Raw genomic sequence first — 19,424 nt, 5'->3', positions numbered from 1 at the left:
AGATGACCACAGGGAACATGGGTAGCTGGCTGCCTTCCCGGAGGCAGGTCTCCTGGGCAGGGGTCATGCCCCACTCTCCTTGTTGTCTCCTCTGCACGGGTGTAGACAGCAGGCCTCTGTCCCATGTGGCGTTGTGTGTGTCTGTGTCTCTTCTCCTCTAAGGACACCAGTCCCACTCAACTCCAGTGGGACCTCATCTTAATTAATTACATCCGCAACGACCCTATTTCCAATTACAGTCACGATCACATTCACTGGCATGAACTTTAGGGGGACCCTAAGCACACCCCTGTGATGGGAACTGTGCTACCTCCTTCATATACATAACCCCTGACACATCTGTCTCGCTGTTTTAATATTTTTACAAGGATGTGTTATAATTTTAATGAGAAATAAATTTTAAAAACCAAAAATATCCCCCTCCATTTCAGGTCCTTAAAGGCTGCGTTTCCTAGACGGCCCATTAGAGTGTCCCAGGCAACTTTCCTGTAGATAATTCACCCTCACTGGGGCCTACCTGTGGGGCTTCCTGCTGGGCCTCCCCTCCACCCTCAGCTCCAGGCATAGCCAGCGGGGATCCCTCACTCACTAGAGAACCCTGCAGCCAGCAAGCCACAGCAGAGAGCAGAGCGGGGACAGGCAGGGGCCCCGAGGCACAGCTCACAGACCCCAGCTTGGGGCAGGCACATGGCAGGTGCCAGAGACACAAAGGGATCTGGAAGCCCCTTTCTGAGCAGGTCTCACCCTGGGTTTTGCACACCCCCAGAGCAACGCTGTTCAGAGGACATTTCAAGGCCATGATCAACAAGGATTCCTGAGCCCAGCCTGGGTATGAAGGGTGTGAGAGGAGGAACAGGACTGAGAGCAGAGGCCTGGGTGAGAGTTCTAGTCCCCCCCAGGCACTGACTGGCTTGGACACCAGGCACTGCCCTCCTTAGCAACCAGGCCTCAGCTTCCCCGTGCAGTTCACTTCCTGCTATGCCCGCAGGACAGTCCTGAGCCGATAGAAGGGCCTGCCTGGCGACAAGATTCTCAATGCAGCCACCAATTAGCTGTGTCTGTAGTGGGTGCAGGGCAGGAGGAAGAGTGGCAGAGGTGCCCAGGACTTGTCACCTCGGATCTACACGCCCAGTCAAGGCTGTGCTCACAGGGAAAAATCACAGACAGGGACATCAGCTGACAACCAGCACACGGGCTGCCACCACAGTCCTGCTGACTGCCACGGAGATCCAAGGGCCTCAACTCACAAGAGTAGGCACCATCATCTAGGTGGCCACCTCCGTAAGCTCCGCACCTGCCTGGCCTCCAGGACAGACAGGGGCTGACCCCAGCCAGGCCATCCTAGCCCAGCTGCGTGCACCCTCCCCACAGGCTATTCGGAAGGCTGAAGCAGGAGGATCACTTGAGCCCGGGAGGTGAAGGTTGCAGTGAGTCATGATGGCACCACTGCATTCCGGCCTGGGCAGCAGCATAAGACCCTGTCTCGAAAAAGAAAAAAAGTTATGTTTATACTATATTGTAGTCTATTAAGCATGCTATAGCATTATATCTTAAAAAATTACAAATCTTAATTTTAAAATACTTTATTGCTAAAAAATGCGAACAATCATCTAAGCCTTCAGTGGAGGGTCTGAAGTGGCTTGGCTGTGGATGATCAGCATGGTGAGTGCTGAAGGCTGGGGTGGCAACTTCTTAAAATAAGACAACAGGCTGGGCGCGCTGGCTCACGCCTGTAATCCCAGCACTTTGGGAAGCCGAGGTGGGCGGATCTCGAGGTCAGGAGATCAAGACCATCCTGGCTAACACGGTGAAACCCCATCTCTACTAAAAATACAAAAAAATTAGCTGGGCACGGTGGCAGGCGCCTGTAGTCCCAGCTACTTGGGAGGCTGAGGCAGGAGAATGGCGTGAACCCAGGAGGCAGAGCTTGCAGTGAGCCAAGATTGCGCCACTGCACTCCAGCCTGGGCAACAGAGCAAGACTCCATCTCAAAAAAAAAAAAAAAAAAAATGTTGGCTGCATCAATGGACTCTTCCTTTCACAAAAGATTTCTCTGTAGCATGTGATGCTATTTGATAGCATTTGACTCACGGTAGAGCTTCATTCGAAACTGGAGTCGATCCCCTCAAACTCTGCTGCTGTTTTATCGACTACGTTGAAGGAACATTCTAAATCTTTGCTGTCACTTCAACAATGTCTGCAGCATCTTCGCCAGGAGTAGATTCCATCACAAGAAACCATTTTCTTGTTTCACCCCTAAGCAGCAACTCCTCAGTCTTTCAAGTGTGGTCGTGAGCTTGCAGCAATGCAGTCCCATTGGCAGGCTCCGCTTCTAATTCCAGTTCTCTTGCTATTTCCACCATATCTGCAGTCCTTCCTCCACTGAAGTCTTGAGCCCCTAAAGCCATCCATGAGGGCTGGAATCAACTTCTTCTAAACTCTTGTTAAGGTGGATATTTTGACCTCCACCCTTGAATCACGAATGTTCTTAATGGGATCTAGAATGATGAATCCTTTCCAGAAGGTTTTCAATGGACTTTGCCCAGATCCATCAGAGAAATCACTATCTATGGCAGCCTTACGAAATGTATTTCTTAAATAATAAGACCTGGAAGTCAAAATTAGTCCTTGATCCACAGCTGAATGCTGGATGTTGTGTTAGCAGGCACGCAAACAACATTCATCTTCCTGTACATCTCCATGGGAGCTCCTGGGTGAGTAGTAATATTTTAAAAGGAATCTTTTTCTGAGCAGTAGATCACAACACTGGGCTAAAAACCATTCTGGAAACCATGCTGTAAGCCGTGCAGCCATCCAGGTCTTTGTTGTTCCATTTCTAGAGCACAGAGTGGATTTTACACAATTCTTACGGGCCCTAGGATTTTTGGAATGTACAATGAACGCTGGCTTCAAGTTAACATCTCCAGCTGTGCTAGCCCCTAACAAGAGAGTCAGCCTGTCCTTCAAATCCAGCCATTAGCTTCTTCCCAGCATGAAAGTCCTAGATGGAATCTTCTTCCAATAGAAAGCTGTTCCATCGACACTGAAAATCTGTTTAGTGTAGCCACCTTCATCAACCATCTTAGCTAGATCTTCTGGGTAACCTGCTCCCTCACCTTGCACTTTATGTTCTGGAAGTGGCTTCTTTCCTTAAACCTGATGAACCAACCTCTGCTCGTTTCCAGCTCTTCGGCAGCTTCCTCACCTCTCTCAGCATTCACAGCATTAAAGAGAGTTGAGCCTTGCTCTGGATCAGGCTTGTGGTTAGTTTGATCTTCTCTTCAGACCCTAAAATTTTCTCCATATCAGCAATAACATTGTTTCACTTCCTTATCATTCATGTATTCACTGGAGCAGCACTTTTAATTTTCTTCAATAACTTTTCCTTTACATTCAAAACTAGGCTGCCTGGTGCATGAGGCCTGTCTCAGCTTCTGACACACATTCCTCTCTACGCTTAATCATTTCCAGCTTTTGATTTAAAGTAAGAGATGTGAGACTCTTCTTTCACATGAACACTTAGAGACCATTGTAGTGTTATTAATTGGCCTAATTTTAATACTGTTGTGTCTCAGGTAATAGGGAGACCAGAGGAGAAAGAGGGATGGGGGAGCGGCTGGTTGGAGGATTGGTCAGAACACAGAGCATTTATTAAGTTCACTGTCTTACATGGGTGCGATGTGTGGCATCCCAAAATAACCACACTAGTAACCTCAAAGACCACTGATCACAGATCACCATGAACAGATATAATCATGAAAAAGCTTGAAATACCGTGAGAATTACCAAAATGTAACACAGAGACAGGAAGTGAGCACGTGCTGTTGGGAAAATGGTACCGATAGGCTTGCTCCAGGCACGGGCGCCACAAACCTCCAACCTGTAAAAACACAGCATCTGCAAAGCACAGTGAAGCGAAACCCCCTGAATCAAGGTAGGCCTAGCCCCCAGAACAATCCCTTCTCCTCCTCTTAGCTTGGGTTTCTGCTTTGCAAAACCCCTTGGCATCTCTTCACAGCAACGTTTGCACGAGACGCAGCAGAGAGGGGGTCCCAGCAGAAACGACGCCATCAGATCCCGGCTGAGCCCTTGCAGGCTTCGCGGGGCTGCAGGAGGCATAGCTTTCACATGGGCCACCCCATCTCTCCCTCTCCCGCAGCACAGGCAGCCAATGGGTCACACTTGAGATATCTCCTGGGCCATGAACCTTCACCCTGGGGTTCTGAGCAGGTCCCAGGGGCCAAAGTGGGGAGGGGGACGGGAAGGAGAAATGGGCTACAGTCTGCCCCATCGCCCCCAGCTCGGCTTCCATCAGAGCTTTCTGCTTTTATTTGGTTTCCACGGCGGGTGGGGATGAGGGGGCTGAGAGTTGCTGCGGCAGAGGGGCTCGGCTGTTGAAAATGCAGCCATGTCACCTGCAGGCTTTCCTCTCTAGGATGGGTGACACATTTACATTCCGATTCCCAACCCAGGGCCTCTAGTGAGCAGCAGATGAAGTTCAGCAATTGAGTTTCATCTTCTAGAGCAACCTGGGCTTCGAGGAGGACTGTGATGAATTCCTGTGTCCGCCCGGGGACAGCAAGGGGTTCAGGACAGGCAACGCCGTGCACAGGTGCCCTGTGTGTGCCCTCCTGGCAGGACATGCGCCATGAAAACGCCTTGAGTGTGTGAAGGCGGGGGGGCTGGTGCCCTATGGTCTGCTGCTAGGCGACACCGCAGGATGGAGCCATCTCAGACTTTCACTAGTGGGAGTTCCTACTGGGGGAGGCTGACCCCACAGGAGAACGGCACAGGAGACTGCAGCCCCTTCTCACCTGACCTCAGCTCCGCGGGGCCACCAGCTCCCGCCCCTGTCTGCAGCAGAGGGTCTCACCCAGATGGGACCTCCTGGAACCACCTGCTTCACCCCTCCCTCGTCTCTACCACCACACCCTTGCTGGGCTGGACTCTGCCTCCGACCCATGTTGTGGTTGCATGTCTGATGCCTCATCTCCCCGTGGGGCTGAGGCCTCCAGGCGGCAGCACCCACACCAGACAGGAGAGAGCCGGGGGCGCTCAGGCCGGCAGCATCTGCGTCCTGGGGACCAGGTCAGCATGCAGGTGCTGGAGCCCCTAGACATGATAAGACAAAGTCTGGGGCGTGGGGCCTGACCACTATTTTTACAAGCCCTCCAGGCACCTGGAGAGCCTCGAAGGCTCCGAACCCCGGGCGCATCCCAAACAATGATGTCACATGGCCGGGGAGGGCATCGTGTGCCTTAGAACCCACGGTGACTCCACCCTGGGCTGAGTCCCAGCTCCCACCCTCCCAGCCAAGGGCCGGGGTCCCCTTAGCAGCACAGGACCTCAGTCTCTCCGCGCTCCACACCTCCCGCCCCGTTTTCCAGGAAAACCCACGTCCCTTCCCTGCAGAGCTGCTCTCCGGGGAAGGGCCTGGCACTCCGCAGAGGACACGGCAAACCGTTTCTCACTTCGCGCAGCCTGACAAGCCCTGCGGGCTGGGGCGGGCGAGGACAGTGCCAGCTGCCCTACAGCTCCCTCGAATCTCTCGACTGTGACAGTGGCAGGAGCCCGCCCGGGGCCAGTCACTCCTCGGCCCACGTGGTGCGGCCGCTCTCACGCTCCAGTGGAGGGTTGGCCCTGGGGCTGTGGGCGCCTGAGCCAGCCATTCATCAGCTTCACTCTCCAGGGCGGCGGACTCTGTTCCCTCCTTTTTTTTTTTCTTTTTTTCCAAATTCTAAGTCCACTGAGAAAGCACAGCTCCAGGCCCTGCAGCCCAGAATGCAGGCTCAACCTCCATCCTCTGATGACCAGAAATACTGTGTAGCCTCCCGCCTCCGAGGGTCACACCGGTGAGCTCACAAACACACCTGGCTCCCATGCCTGTCACAGCAGGGCTGGGGGAGGATGACGCCAATGGAGACAGTGCAACCACAGGCCCGGCCCCATGCCGAGGCCACTACAGGGAGCAGGGAGCCCCACCCCCCTTCAGTGGTGAACCCAGCCCAGAGAGGGGAGGCGACCAGCCTGGAGCGCTTGGCCACGACAGCCCAGGCTGGATGCAGGTCTGCGGGTCTCAGAGACAAGGGTGAGAAGCCGGTTCCTAGTGCCCATTTGAGGCCTGACACCTCCTCTCTTGGACACTTTAAGTTCCAGTGACCTGGAGACCACCCAGGCCACACCCCCCTCCACCTGGGTGCACCTGTGCAGCCACACACCCTGGCTCCACGGGTGCCCATGGATGTGCAGGCTGTGCACAGTGGTGTGGAGGCTGTGAGTGGTGTGCAGAGCCGTGTGTGTGGACAGCAAGACACGGCGGGTGAGCCAGTCCCTTTCTCACAAAGGAACTACACTCCAAGACCCCAGCTGTGCACATGCGGAAGCAGGAACCACCTCCCTCCCTGCGATGCCTGCTCAGGTGAAGGGATGGAGTCAGCTTGGACTCCACCAGTGCAGAAGGCAAGCCCCAACCCGCCAGGGAGCACGGGCTGCTGGGTCTTGAAGGCTGTCGGGGGGTTGGCAGGGGGGTGGGCTCCATCAGTTTCACAGCTGCACCAGTCTGCAAACCCGTCCCTTCTCTCTCACTCCCTCCGTCTGTCTGTACTTCTGTCCATTAAGTAAAATGCTCCCCCAGGAGACGCAGGGGCGCTGGCCATGCCAAGGCTGGCTGGCCAGTGTCCCAAGGGCTGGGGACTCAGTAGGAGCCGTGCCCACCCCACCCTGGCCCCGGCTCCTTTGCATGGGTCTCAGCTCTCGCCCTCCCAGCCCAGCCCCTGGCCTTTCACCCCAGCATGATGCCCGCTTATACGAAGGCATCTCCCCCAACAATGCTCCCACAGAGCCCCTGGGAACCCCCCAAAACTCCAGGAAGAGGTTGGATGCCCCAGGAAGGGAGCTGTTACCACCTAAGCTTCACAGGCCTTCAGAGATTAGAAGCCAAGGTCCAGAGAGGCTGACAACCTGCCTTGGGGCAGCTCCTCACCTGTGCTGCCCCCCGCCCTGTCCATGCTACCTTGGCTCCTTAATGGGAGCCCGCTTCTCTTAATGTCTAGGGGAATTCGTCTGAAAACTGTCTCAGGTCCCATGTCCCCCCAGTCCTACAGACATCCACCCAGTGCCAAGGCTATGAAATAAGCTCAGTTCTGCAGGGCACTGTCTGCTAAGTCCTCCAGCTGCTGAGAACTCATGAACCAATGAACTCATGAACAAATCTGCAGGTCACACGGGAACTGCCACGAGCTTCCTCAATTCCGTGATGCCGCTGTCCCCCAGCCCCCCAAACTGCTTCTTGTCCACTAGGGTCAAAAAAGCAACTACACAAAATAGAAAGGGTTGAAAAATAAAACACAGAGGAAAGAAATTCACCAAAATGCCAAGAAGAGCAATCGGCCAATTCATCAGACCAGAGCTAATGCTGCTTTCTCCCTTCTCGGTGTTATTTATTTTCCTGTGGAACAAGTATTACATTTATGATGGAAAAAATAACTACTGATTCTAATTTGTTCTTAAAACCCCAGATGAGTAGTCACACGTGGGCTCCTGCTTATTTCCCTGCCTGAACATTTCTGAGGGAGCAGGGAGGGGCAAACAGCGATTTTGGACCTCAGTGTCAGGTAGTAATTCCATGTTTCTTTCAGCTTCTTGGAATCGATCTTGATTCCCTCTGAAACAACAGAAGTCATGAGCAACATATTCTGCCAACAAACCACAGCCACCATTTTTGTTTTTCACTGTAGATCAAAGGTCACTGAAAATTTGAACCAAATGGGCTGAACTTTAATTAGCGACAGGTCGGGAAGGGCTGAGCCGCACCCAAGCCGGGAGCTTTCCTGGAGGAACTCCAGGTCTGCCCCTGGCTGAGAACACAAAACCATCCAGAAAGACGCAGGGGAACGTCCCCCGGGAAGCCTCCTGCCTGGGCAGCCCACGGCGTCCCACGCAGCTCCCAGATCCCTGCCCCAAGACTCTCTGGGCTACCCCAAGGGCCCTCGTCTGGCCCAGGAAAGCAAATGCCGGTGGAAAGCAAAGGCTCTGGGTTTTCTGAAATGCCTTCTCAAGTCTTGACAAAGCCGTTTAGTAACCTCAGTTACTTTAGAACCCAAATGTCTACCTGTGGGGCCCGTGGCTTTCCACAAGGGAACTTCCTCCAACCTGCAGCAGGTGGCTCCTGCCGGCCACAGCCTGGCTGGGACCAGCCCCTGGCTCACACGCTCACCTCCACAGGAGCCAGACACTGGGCGCCTTCCTCCAGCCCTGAAGGTCCCACCCTGCACCCACCCCTAAAGGTACCCACAAGCCACGTAGATCCCACCGACAGTCACCTTTGGATCCATTCCTTAGGGCCTAGAGGCCCCACTGGACTCCAAATTCAGTAAGTCATGCAGCTGATTCAGAACAGTGGGTGCTCCCAAAGCACCAGGCCTGCATGAGCCCCGTGCCAGGCACTCGCAATTGGCCTCCCAACTGCTGCCATCTCTCAGGGTCCCGGAAGAATCTAGATCGCAGGTCTGGGTAGCTGAGGCAGCTCCTAGCAGCCTCCCACAGCCCTGCAGTGCTGGACCTGCCACCCCCACCTGGTGGTGTCACCCCTCCTAGCCAGCACAGCAGTGCTCCGATGCATTGTACCAATGGAACAGACCACCTTCTTTATTCACCAATATTTTACGCTAAACATCAGCATATAGAACAAAGAGACATTGCTCAGTTTAAGGAGGCTGTAGGTCTCTACACCCCCACAAATCAACCATTCCTCTGCACCAATCCTGACCACAGTCACTTCTGAGAACCTCCAGGGAACCCTAGGGTTCCATGGGGCAGTTTGGGAAACACCAGTGTAGGCCTCAAACTGGGCCCAGCCCAAGGCCTTGAGTGACAGCAGGACTGAACAGACTGGGCTCACAAACACGTTCTGGGCACCAAGAAGGGCCCCCCGCCCCCTCGCCCTCCTACCTGGAAGCCGCGATCTCAGCCTTCTGCTTGGCGATGGTGGCGGCCCGCTCAGCGGCCTCAACGGCGCGGTCCACCTTCTCGCGGATCTTGCTGGCCCGCAGGGGGATGAGGTTCTTGCGCTTGCCGCTGACGAGGATGTTCTGCTTGTACTTGCCCTCCTCCTTGGTGCCGTCCGGGAAGGTCATGCAGCCGTAGCCGTGGCGCCGGTTGCTGGCCCACTCGCCCTCGTACTTGAGCCCGTCCGAGCGCTGGCTCACGCCGAAGCCGGAGCGTTTGTCGTTCTTCCACTCGCCCACATAGGTCTCGGTGGTGGTGGCGTCGATGTCGTCCTCGATGACCGCCAGCTCGGCCTCGGCCTCGCCCAGGCTGATGGTGGAGTGGATGTCGCTGGCCGTGGAGCTGACGGTGCTCATACCCGCCTCGCTGCGGAAGGAGCTCTGCTTGCTGCGCTGGCTGGCCAGGCTGCTCTTGGACTCCGACTTGCGCAGCTTCAGCCCGCTCAGCAGCGAGCGCCGAAACAGCCCCTTCTTCTTGCTCTTGAGGATCTCGGAGTCACTGTGGGCCACGAGCACGAAGCCCCCACGGGACACGGCCGGGCTGCCGGCCACCGCCGGAGAGGCGTCGGGATGCAGCGCCGTGCCGTTGGTGTGCTCGCTGCGCAGGGAGTTGATGGACGTCCTCAGGGGCGAGCGGATGACTGCAGCCATGCCGTACGGGACGCTCTGCCGCACGCCATAGCCCTGGCGCATGCCACCGACCCACTGGCCCTGGTAGGTCCCTGGGGAGAAAACGAGAAAGGGGTGAGGGCCTAGCGGCAGAGGAGGGGGCACAGCCTGGCCACGGACAGGGCGGAAGCAGCCACAGTCCTGTCTGAGTTTCCTGTTGTTTTGTGTTTTTTGAGACAGGTTCTTGCTGTGTTGCCCAGGCTGGGGTGCAGTGAGACCATCACAGCTCACTACAGCCAGGAACCTCTGGGCTCAGGCGATCCTCCTGCCTCAGCCTCCTGAGCAGCTGGGACTACAGGCGTGCACCACCACGCTCCACTACTTTTTAAATTATTTGTAGAGACGGCAGTCTCATTATGTTGGCCAGGCTGGTTTCTAACTCATGGGCTCAAGCGATCCTGCCTCAGCCTGCAAAAGTGCTGTGATTACAGGCACGAGCCACGCCACTCCTGGTATGCTTTCTATCTTGATGAAACCTGGTGAGGTTTGTGTGGAGGCAGACAGACCACGGTGCCTTCTTACAACTTCTATCACCAGTGGCTGTTTCTGAGGACACCTCCATCCTGCTTCTCATGGCTAGATCTTGTTCTCTCTTGGAAACTGGGGAGGAAGAAGGGAGGCATCAGAGTCTGTGGTGCACACTGAGGACCACAGAACCCAGAGTGAACACGGAGCCCCTGCCATGGGGACAAGAAAGTGTGTCCTGGGTCAGGAGGCCAGTGAGTGGCAGCTATGGGGACACAGGTGTGGGTGGGCTACACACTAAGCCTTGAATGGGCTGCTCTGGGACGCAGTGAGCTCCCCATTGCTGGAGGTATCCAAGAAGCGTGTGGAAGACCACACAGTGGACACACCATGGAAGAGATTCAAGGGCGTAGGGTCAAGAGGCAGTGGCCCATGACCTTCAGACATAAAGTCAGCAGACCTGATATCCCCAAAAGAAGGGAGGGTGGGGACTGCAGCAGCTGCCTGTGCACCTGGGTTCTCAGCAGCACTGTTCCCATGGCCGGAAAGGTAAAGGCAACCCACAAGTCCATCACCTGGTAAATGGACAGACGCCATGCGGTCCATCCATACGATGGAACATCATTCAGCCTTGAAAAGGTAGAACATTCTCACACAGGCTGCAACGTGGATGAACGCCGAAGACATTACACAGGGTGAACTGAGCCGGGCACAAAAGGCCACATATTGGATGATTCCATGTACAGGGGGTCCTTAGAGTAGTCACGCTCAGAGATGCAGAAAGTGCGGCGGATGCAGGGGCTGGGGAGGGTTGTGGGGTCAGTGTTGAATAGGGACAGAATTTTGCAGTGGGATGATGGGAAAGTCTTGGAGGTAAACAGGGATGACAGCTACCTAACACCGTGAATGTAATTAATGCCACTGAATTGTATACTTAAAAGTAGCTAACATGGTACATTTTGTATTTCTCTTACCACAATAAAAAGGAAACCTGGTCAGCAGACCTGGGCCCATGTCTTGCTCTGTGAGCTGTGACTTCAGGCAAGTGTCTGGGCCCCGCTGGCCCTCAGTGTCCTCGTCTGTAGAGTGGAACCAGGACTCCTCATGCGACAGGTCACCGTGAGGACGACTGGGCCTCAGCACGGTGCCTGACGCGGCAAACCTCAAGCCTCATTTGTCATGCGAGCTTCTCATTGCAGCCGGGCACTAACGGAGTGGATGTGCCACCCTGGAAAGGGCTTTTGCGGGGAGAACAGAGGGTCCGTCCACCACTCTTCCAACTCACGGTGGCACAGGCTGCAGACCAGAGGCCCGGAGGCCGAGACTTACTGATACGTAGGTTTTATTCGTCCCACCGCTGTTTTCATAAAACATTGGAATTACCTGCCAACATCTCAAAACCAAGAGATTTCACATAAAAATTCAGCTCTCTTGTGTCTCCTGAAAAATGAGGACCTGGCCACCCCGACCTCTCTTTTCAGAGGACAAAATGAACAGGAGCTGGCAGCAGCTGTTCCTGTTCTGCCAGTCACTTTTTAAACGGAGAGGCTGCAGTGGGTGACAGGTGCCGCCATCTCTCGGAGCAAAGCAGCCCTCCACTCCCCACTGCCCCTCCCGCTTCCCCTTCCCTAGCCAGGCCCTCCTCCACTCACATGCCCCACACCAGAGGGTGGGATCCAAACTAAGTGTGGAATTCAAAGTCCTGTAGCCCCAAGTGACCTTCCGTCCCCAGGGTATCCGTACACCCCGCTACCTTCACCCACCACCCCCCGAAGCGTCCTGATCCTTCCAGGCTTTTCTGTCCAAGGCTCTGTTCACACACTCTCCTCTCTCACACTCCCACCCTCCAATCAAATCCCATGGGCTCCAAGCCAGCCCCACCCCTCCTCCACAGCACCTCCAAGCACCCTAGTGCCCGGGCCCAGAGCCCCCATGCCTGGCACCCGCGGCCTCCTGACTCAGGACAGCGGCTGGGGTCTTAGATGTTCCAGAATGTATCTTCCAGCTCAACCACATCACGAGCCCCCAGAGGGACTTGCGTTGCAGGCCCCTCAAGCCCCACGTAGCACGTGGCCCAGCCAGGGCAGAGAAGGGGTGTGCAAAGACCACCGATCAGGCTGCAGCCCCAGACAGAACCCCCGAGGCTGCCTCACTCCAAGAGATGGTGGCACCTGCCACACGCTGCAGCCTCTCCATTGAAAAAGTAATTGGCAACGCAGCCTCTGAGGGCAGCTTCTCCAGGAGCAGAGCCTGAGCTGGGGATCCTGTGAACGTGACTTATTTGGGGCAGGAGAAGGGGGGTACCAGGAGGAATGACGTGGCAGCAGAGGACGGGGCCGAATGAGGTGGTCTCAGCGAGAGGTCAGCTTCAGCCTCGTCCCACTTTCAGGCAAGGGGGTTGGATGTTTGTGCTCCCACACTGGTTGGTCATTCTGTACCCCATAAGCTGCTTGGGGAAGCAGCTAACCTGGAGGCAAGTCCACTGCCATCAACATTGGAAGCAACCTCCGACTCCAGGGATGAGGCTCCTGCCCTCCCACCCATTAGGCCATGGCACCTTCTCCTGCAGGAGGCCGAGAGCCGGGCAAGCAGGGATGTATGTGGACTGGACCCCAGGGACCCCACAGCACCGCTGCACACCTTTCCAGAGTGTCAGCCTCAGCCTCTTCCCCAGAGGTCCCAGCGCTTGGGGCAGTTGTGGTGGGCACGGGGAGGAGGCAGAGAGGGCAGCTGACTCAGAACCACCTGGCACCCCAATGCGAACCACACTGGGGAGAAACCCTGCGGCTTGCTCCACACCTGAAAGCCCTTCCAGGCTGGGGGTTGTGAGGGGGAAACTGGAACTAGGCTCAGTGGGTCTCAGGGGGTGGCCCTTTACCAAGGCCAGTCCTGCCCAGACAGTGGCCTTCCCACAGCCAGTCCAAGCTGGACACAGGCTGCCATCGCAGGGACCCTCACCCCAAGATTGCACCCTCAGCGACTGCCCCTTCTGTGCCAGGGCTGTGGAGAGGGTTGTCACATAAAACACAGGACGCCTGGTAACATCTGAGTTTCAGATGAACAACACATCGTTCTTTAGGTGACACACTACATGGGACATACTTATATTTAAAAAGCGTTTGTTGGCTGGGTGGGGTGGCTCATGCTTGTAATCCCAGCACTTTGGGAGGCCGAGGCAAGCAGATCACCTGAGGTCAGAAATTAAAGACCAGGCTGGCCAACATAGTGAAATCCTGTCTCTACTAAAAACACAAAAAAACTAGCTAGGCATGGTGATGGGTGCCTGTAATCCCAGGTACTCAGGAGGCTGAGGCAGGAGGATCACTTGAACCTGGGAGGTGGAGGTTACAGTGAGCACAGATCATGCCACTGCACTCCAACCTGGACGACAGAGCAAGACTCTGTCTCTAAACAAATAAATAAAAATAAAAAGCATTTGTTGATTACCTGGCATGCACATGTAACGGGACAGCCCTTTTTTTTTTTTTTTTTTTTTTTTTTTTTGAGATGGAGTCTTACTCTGTAGCCAGGCTGGAGTGCAGTAGCGCGATCTCAGCTCACTGCAACTTTTGCCTCCCGAGTTCAAGCGGTTCTCCTGCCTCAGCCTCCTGAGCAGCTGGGACTACAGTCACGCACCACCACACCCAGCTAATTTTTTTGTGTTTTTAGTAGAGACAAGATTTCACCGTGTTGGCCAGGATGGTCTCAATCTCTGGACCTTATGATCCGCCCACCTCAACCTCCTAAAGTGCTTATTAAATTGGGCCACCCCTCAGCTGGAAGTCCAGGATGGTGGGCTGCCCCCGCAAAGTGGAGGATGACCCTGGAAAGAGGAGGGGCTCACCTACTCCCCGAGATCCCTCCTCCATCAAGGGATGCTCCAGCTTACAGATACAGATGGGAACAAGAGCTGAAAAGTGAAGGCATCGTGGATAAAATGACATGGTCCCCCCATGCAGTGGAATATTCCTCAGCCTTAAAAAGGAAGGAAAGCCGGGCACCTGCTGCTTCCTGGATGAGCCTTGAGGCCGTCAGGCAGTGGAATAAGCCAGGCTCGAAGGCACAAATCCTGTGGGATTCAACTGTCATGGGGTCCCTGGAGTCATCAGACTCATAGACACAGAAAGTAGAACGGAGGGTGCCAGGGGCCAGGAGAGAGGACGCGCAGTGAGCATTTAGTGGGACAGAGTTTCGGTTTGGGAAGATGAGAAAGTTCTAGAGATGGAAAAGTTCTGGTGACGGTTGAACAGCGTGAATGTGCTTAACGCCACAGAACGGCACACGTGAAGATGACTGAGATGGGACATTGTAGGTTATGTGTATCTTTCCCTCAACGTTTAAAGTGAAGGTGCCCAGTCTGCCCACCAGGAGCTTCGTGCAGGGTCTGGTGGGGCCACGAGGTGCGGAAGGTTCCAGGGTCAGGAAGGGGCTAGGAGGCCTTAGACAGACTGGAGTTTGAATCCCAACTCAACACTTTCTCAATCTACAACCTTGGGAATGTCTGGGTTAACCTCTCTCTGACTCAGCCTCCTCATCTGTAACGAGGGGAGGGCGGCTGTGCAGATCACAGGGTAACTGCCTGAAGGTGCTGGAAAGCTGCTAATGCTTGATTGATGGTAACTATTATGATCATCACAAAACCCCTGCACCTCTCTTCCCAGGTGAGGCAACTGAGGCTGGAAAGGGACTGTGGCCGCCCTAGGAACACACAGCCAGGAAGCAGAAGGGGCAGGGTTAGAACCCAGGGCTGTCACCTGAGGTAGAGTCTGGATCCAGGTTCACCTGTCCTCCCCAGGTGCCAAGGCTACCCTCCATCCTGGGCCCACTGCAAAGGCACCAGGCCGGGGACCATACTTCACATCCTGAGAGATCTGTAGGCAGACCGCTGCTTCTTCCCTTGGATAGAGGGGTGACGCCAGGCTGGGGTCAGGAAGGGGGACTGGGGCACCTTCGCTGTGCCCTGTCCCTGAACTCACAGCACTCTATGGCTGGATGTTGTTATTCCCATTCTACAGGAGCGGAAGCAGAGAGGCCGCTCTACAGACATGGAGACCAGAGGCCAACACTGGCTCATTCTCAGCAGGTGAGCAGAGCAGGGACCCCAGGTCCCAGTAGTCCTCATTCTCCTCGCTCCTCAAGCCCTGCCGTGAACCAAGCCTGCCTACCTCAGCCCTGCCCTGTCCCCTCCTCCTACCTAGCCCTTGTCCTCGGAGGGGAGCCAGGAGCCCTCATGTTCACTGTTCCGGCATAATTCTTGAGCCCGCCCCTTCAAGTGCTCTGTGCAGTCCTGGTCTGTGGATCATGGTGGTCGCTCCTGTGTCTCCCCAGTAGCCTCTGGAGTTCCGGCCATGAACACCACCCCCACCCTGTGCTCCACGGTCCAGGCACTTAGGTGTCCAGTGAACGCATCTGTTCACCAGCAAGAGGCTGGAGCAAACACAAAACACAGCTGAGACAGGAGAATCATTTGAGCCCAGGAGTTCAAAGGCAGCCTGGGCAACATAGTGAGACCCCATCTCATTAAAAATTAAAAAAAATTTTAAAAGGAGGCGGGGTGTGGTGGCTCATGCCTGTAATCTCAGCACTTTGGGAGGTCAGGCAGGTAGATCACCTGAGGTCAGGAGTTCGAGACCAGCCTGGCCAATATGGCGAAACCTCATCTCTACTAAAAATACAAACATTAGCAGGGTGTGGTGGCGGGCACCTGTAGTCCCAGCTACTGGGGAGAATGAGGCAGGAGAATTGCTTGAACCCAGGAGGCAGAGGCTGCTACAGTAAGCCAAGATTGTGCCACTGCACTCCAGTATGGGCAACAAGAGTAAAACTCCATCTCAAAAAAAAATTTTTTTTTTTTAAAAGAAAAACACAAAACAGCACTGCTCCGACAACACGGAACCCCAGTAGCCCCCAGCACAGGGTGCTGATCACACCCCCGACTGGAGCTCAGCATGGGAACGACACCCGGGAGACCGGCGTCTGGAGTCCTTGAGCAAGAAGCCGACCCCGGGTGCGCAGGGAATCTGCCTTCCCTCGACATTCACCCAGGGCACCACGAGATGGAGCGGCCTTCAAGCATAGACTCCGGTGGTGGCTGTTATCCCAGGGTTGTCCCCAAGAAAGTCCCAGATCTGGAAAGGAGAGCAGAAGGGACTGGGAGTCACTGGGGTCTCACCCAACTTTGTCCTTAACAACTTCGGACTCCACGTCGGCGCAGCACGTGACTGGGCCCCATGACTCCGGGTGTCAGAGACATGCACACAGGACACACTTTGGGCCCAACGCGGGCGCAAAACGAGAAGAGACCCCGTACCATGAGCCTTCATTTAAAACACACACACACACACTCTCTCTCTCTCTCCGCCCTCCCCCCCCCCACCCATATCATGAACAGGTAAATCCAGAGACAGATGGTGGCCAGGGCACACACTCTCTCTCTCTCCCCCCCTCCCCCATATCATGAACAGGTAAATCCAGAGACAGATGGTGGCCAGGGCACACATTCTCTCTCTCCCCCCCACCCCCCATATCATGAACAGGTAAATCCAGAGACAGATGGATGGTGGCCGGGGCACACACACTCTCTCTCTCTCCCTCCCCATATCATGAACAGGTAAATCCAGAGACAGATGGTGGCCAGGGCACACACTCTCTCTCTCTCCCCCCGCCCCATATCATGAACAGGTAAATCCAGAGACAGATGGATGGTGGCCAGGGCACACACTCTCTCTCTCTCCCCCCACCGCCCCCCATATCATGAACAGGTAAATCCAGAGACAGATGGATGGTGGCCGGGGCACACACACTCTCTCCCCCCCCCCCCGCCCCATATCATGAACAGGTAAATCCAGAGACAGATGGATGGTGGCCGGGGCACACACTCTCTCTCTCCCCCCCCCATATCATGAACAGGTAAATCCAGAGACAGATGGTGGCCAGGGCACACACTCTCTCTCTCCCCTACCCCCCCCCCATATCATGAACAGGTAAATCCAGAGACAGACGGATGGTGGCCAGGGCACATACTCTCTCTCTCTCCCCCCTCCCCCCATATCATGAACAGGTAAATCCAGAGACAGACGGATGGTGGCCAGGGCACACACTCTCTCTCTCCCCCCGCCGCCCCCCATATCATGAATAGGTAAACCCAGAGACAGATGGATGGTGGCCAGGGCACACACTCTCTCTCTCCCCCCGCCGCCACCCATATCATGAATAGGTAAATCCAGAGACAGATGGATGGTGGCCAGGGCACACACTCTCTCTCTCCCCTTCCCCATATCATGAACAGGTAAATCCAGAGACAGATGGATGGTGGCCAGGGCACACACTCTCTCTCTCCCCCCGCCGCCCCCCATATCATGAATAGGTAAATCCAGAGACAGATGGTGGCCAGGGCACACACTCTCTCCCCCCCCCCGCCCCCATATCATGAACAGGTAAATCCAGAGACAGACGGATGGTGGCCAGGGCACACACTCTCTCTCTCCCCCCGCCGCCCCCCATATCATGAACAGGTAAATCCAGAGACAGATGGATGGTGGCCAGGGCACACACTCTCTCTCTCCCCCCACCGCCCCCATATCATGAACAGGTAAATCCAGAGACGGATGGTGGCCAGGGCACACACTCTCTCTCTCCCCTCCCCCCACCCCCATATCATGAACAGGTAAATCCAGAGACAGATGGATGGTGGCCAGGGCACACGCTCTCTCTCTCCCCCCGCCGCCCCCCATATCATGAACAGGTAAATCCAGAGACAGATGGATGGTGGCCAGGGCACACACTCTCTCTCTCTCCCCCCGCCCCATATCATGAACAGGTAAATCCAGAGACAGATGGATGGTGGCCAGGGCACACGCTCTCTCTCTCCCCCCGCCGCCCCCCATATCATGAACAGGTAAATCCAGAGACAGATGGATGGTGGCCAGGGCACACACTCTCTCTCTCCCCCCGCCGCCCCCCATATCATGAACAGGTAAATCCAGAGACAGATGGTGGCCAGGGAAGAGCAGGAATGGCTGCTCACAGGGCTGGGGTTTTGAGGTGATGAAAGTGGCCTGGAACTTGATAGAGGCGATGATCATAACACGGTGAATGTGCTAGTGCCACTGAATTGCACACTGTAAAATGTGAATTTTATACTATGCCAATAAAACAATGTAGTGAAGGTAGCAGAGCAGGGGTGGAAGCACAGCAAAATAAAAATACAGATGTAAGACTTCTGGCTCCTAAGATAAAAGAATGGCTGGTCAAATCCTAGGGGCTTTGAGAACACAGTCAGGGACCCAGTATCTCGGAGCAAACTCCCGTGGCCGACAGGGCCTTGTGGAGGCCTAACCCCCGTCATGCTGGAACCCGGCTGGCAGTGCTGGGGAGCGTGTGGACCTGAAACCAGGCAGCCGCGTCCAGGCCCCACTGTGCTGTGCGTACTATGGCCGGGGAAGGTCAGTCACATCTCAGACCTGAGTTAGTTTCCCTACCTGTAACATAGGATGATAATCGCACCCACCTCTAGGTTTAAGCGACGCATGAGCTGACGGAGCTCTGGCCATGCCTCCCGGCACAGTGTAACGAGGGTCGCCGGAGTCTTTCCTGCCCCGTGTTTGCAACTGCACGGTGTTGGATTTTTGCCCCTGGTGGGAACATAGCTCTGATTTTATAACTGGTATCAATAAGAAAAGGGGTTTGGCTACACGAAAGCACATGGCCTTCAGTTCTGTGGGGACTGCCTGAGTAGCCTGGTGACCTCATCACCCCACAGCAGAGGGCACCAAAGCACCGGGAACAGGCAGTGAGGGACGGGGCTTCCCCCAGATGGGAGCTCTAAGGGCTGGGCCTCCACACTCGCTGCAGTTGCTCCTCTCCCTCCCTCCCTCGGTTGCTCAATAAAGCGACATCCACTGTGATGGAGCTATTGAGCGCACACGCCCGCACCATCAGCTCGGCCACCCCCAGCCCTTTGTGTTTACGCTTAAGTAAACAAAAAGTCTGGGCTCAGTTCCTTGGCTGTGCCAGCAACACCCCAGTGCTTGGCGGCCAACCGCGGCTGAGGGCAACTGAGCTGAACGGCGCAGAAGCAGGATGCCCCCCACCCCACCCCAGGGCACGTGGTGGAGGCCTCTCCCAAGGTCAAGATCCAAAGCTGTGGGGGGCAAATCCAAGGCGCTGATTCCCAAAGCCTGTTCCATCGAACCTAACTGGTCATCTGCAGAACAGGCGGCTTGTGTGCATAAAGACAGGACCCAGTGCCGGGGGACAAAGCTGCCCCGCAAGCTGCCCATCCCT

At 55.4% G+C, this 19,424-nt stretch overlaps 1 protein-coding gene across 1 annotated transcript in view; it reads right to left on the bottom strand.

Moving 5' to 3' along the window:
- Positions 1-19,424, bottom strand: part of JPH3 (junctophilin 3) — a 102,442-nt gene that overhangs the window by 49,342 nt on the left and 33,676 nt on the right. The window contains exon 2 of the mRNA XM_002826729.4: positions 8,950-9,727. Within this exon, the coding sequence (XP_002826775.2) occupies positions 8,950-9,727 (778 nt within the window). The remainder of the gene's footprint in view (positions 1-8,949; positions 9,728-19,424) is intronic.

Source organism: Pongo abelii, chromosome 18, assembly GCF_028885655.2.
Source record: "Pongo abelii isolate AG06213 chromosome 18, NHGRI_mPonAbe1-v2.0_pri, whole genome shotgun sequence".
In the NCBI taxonomy this organism is placed as follows: Eukaryota; Metazoa; Chordata; class Mammalia; order Primates; family Hominidae; genus Pongo; species Pongo abelii.
The sequence above is the reverse complement of the archived record's forward strand: the minus strand, read 5'-3'. Positions and strand labels throughout refer to the sequence as shown.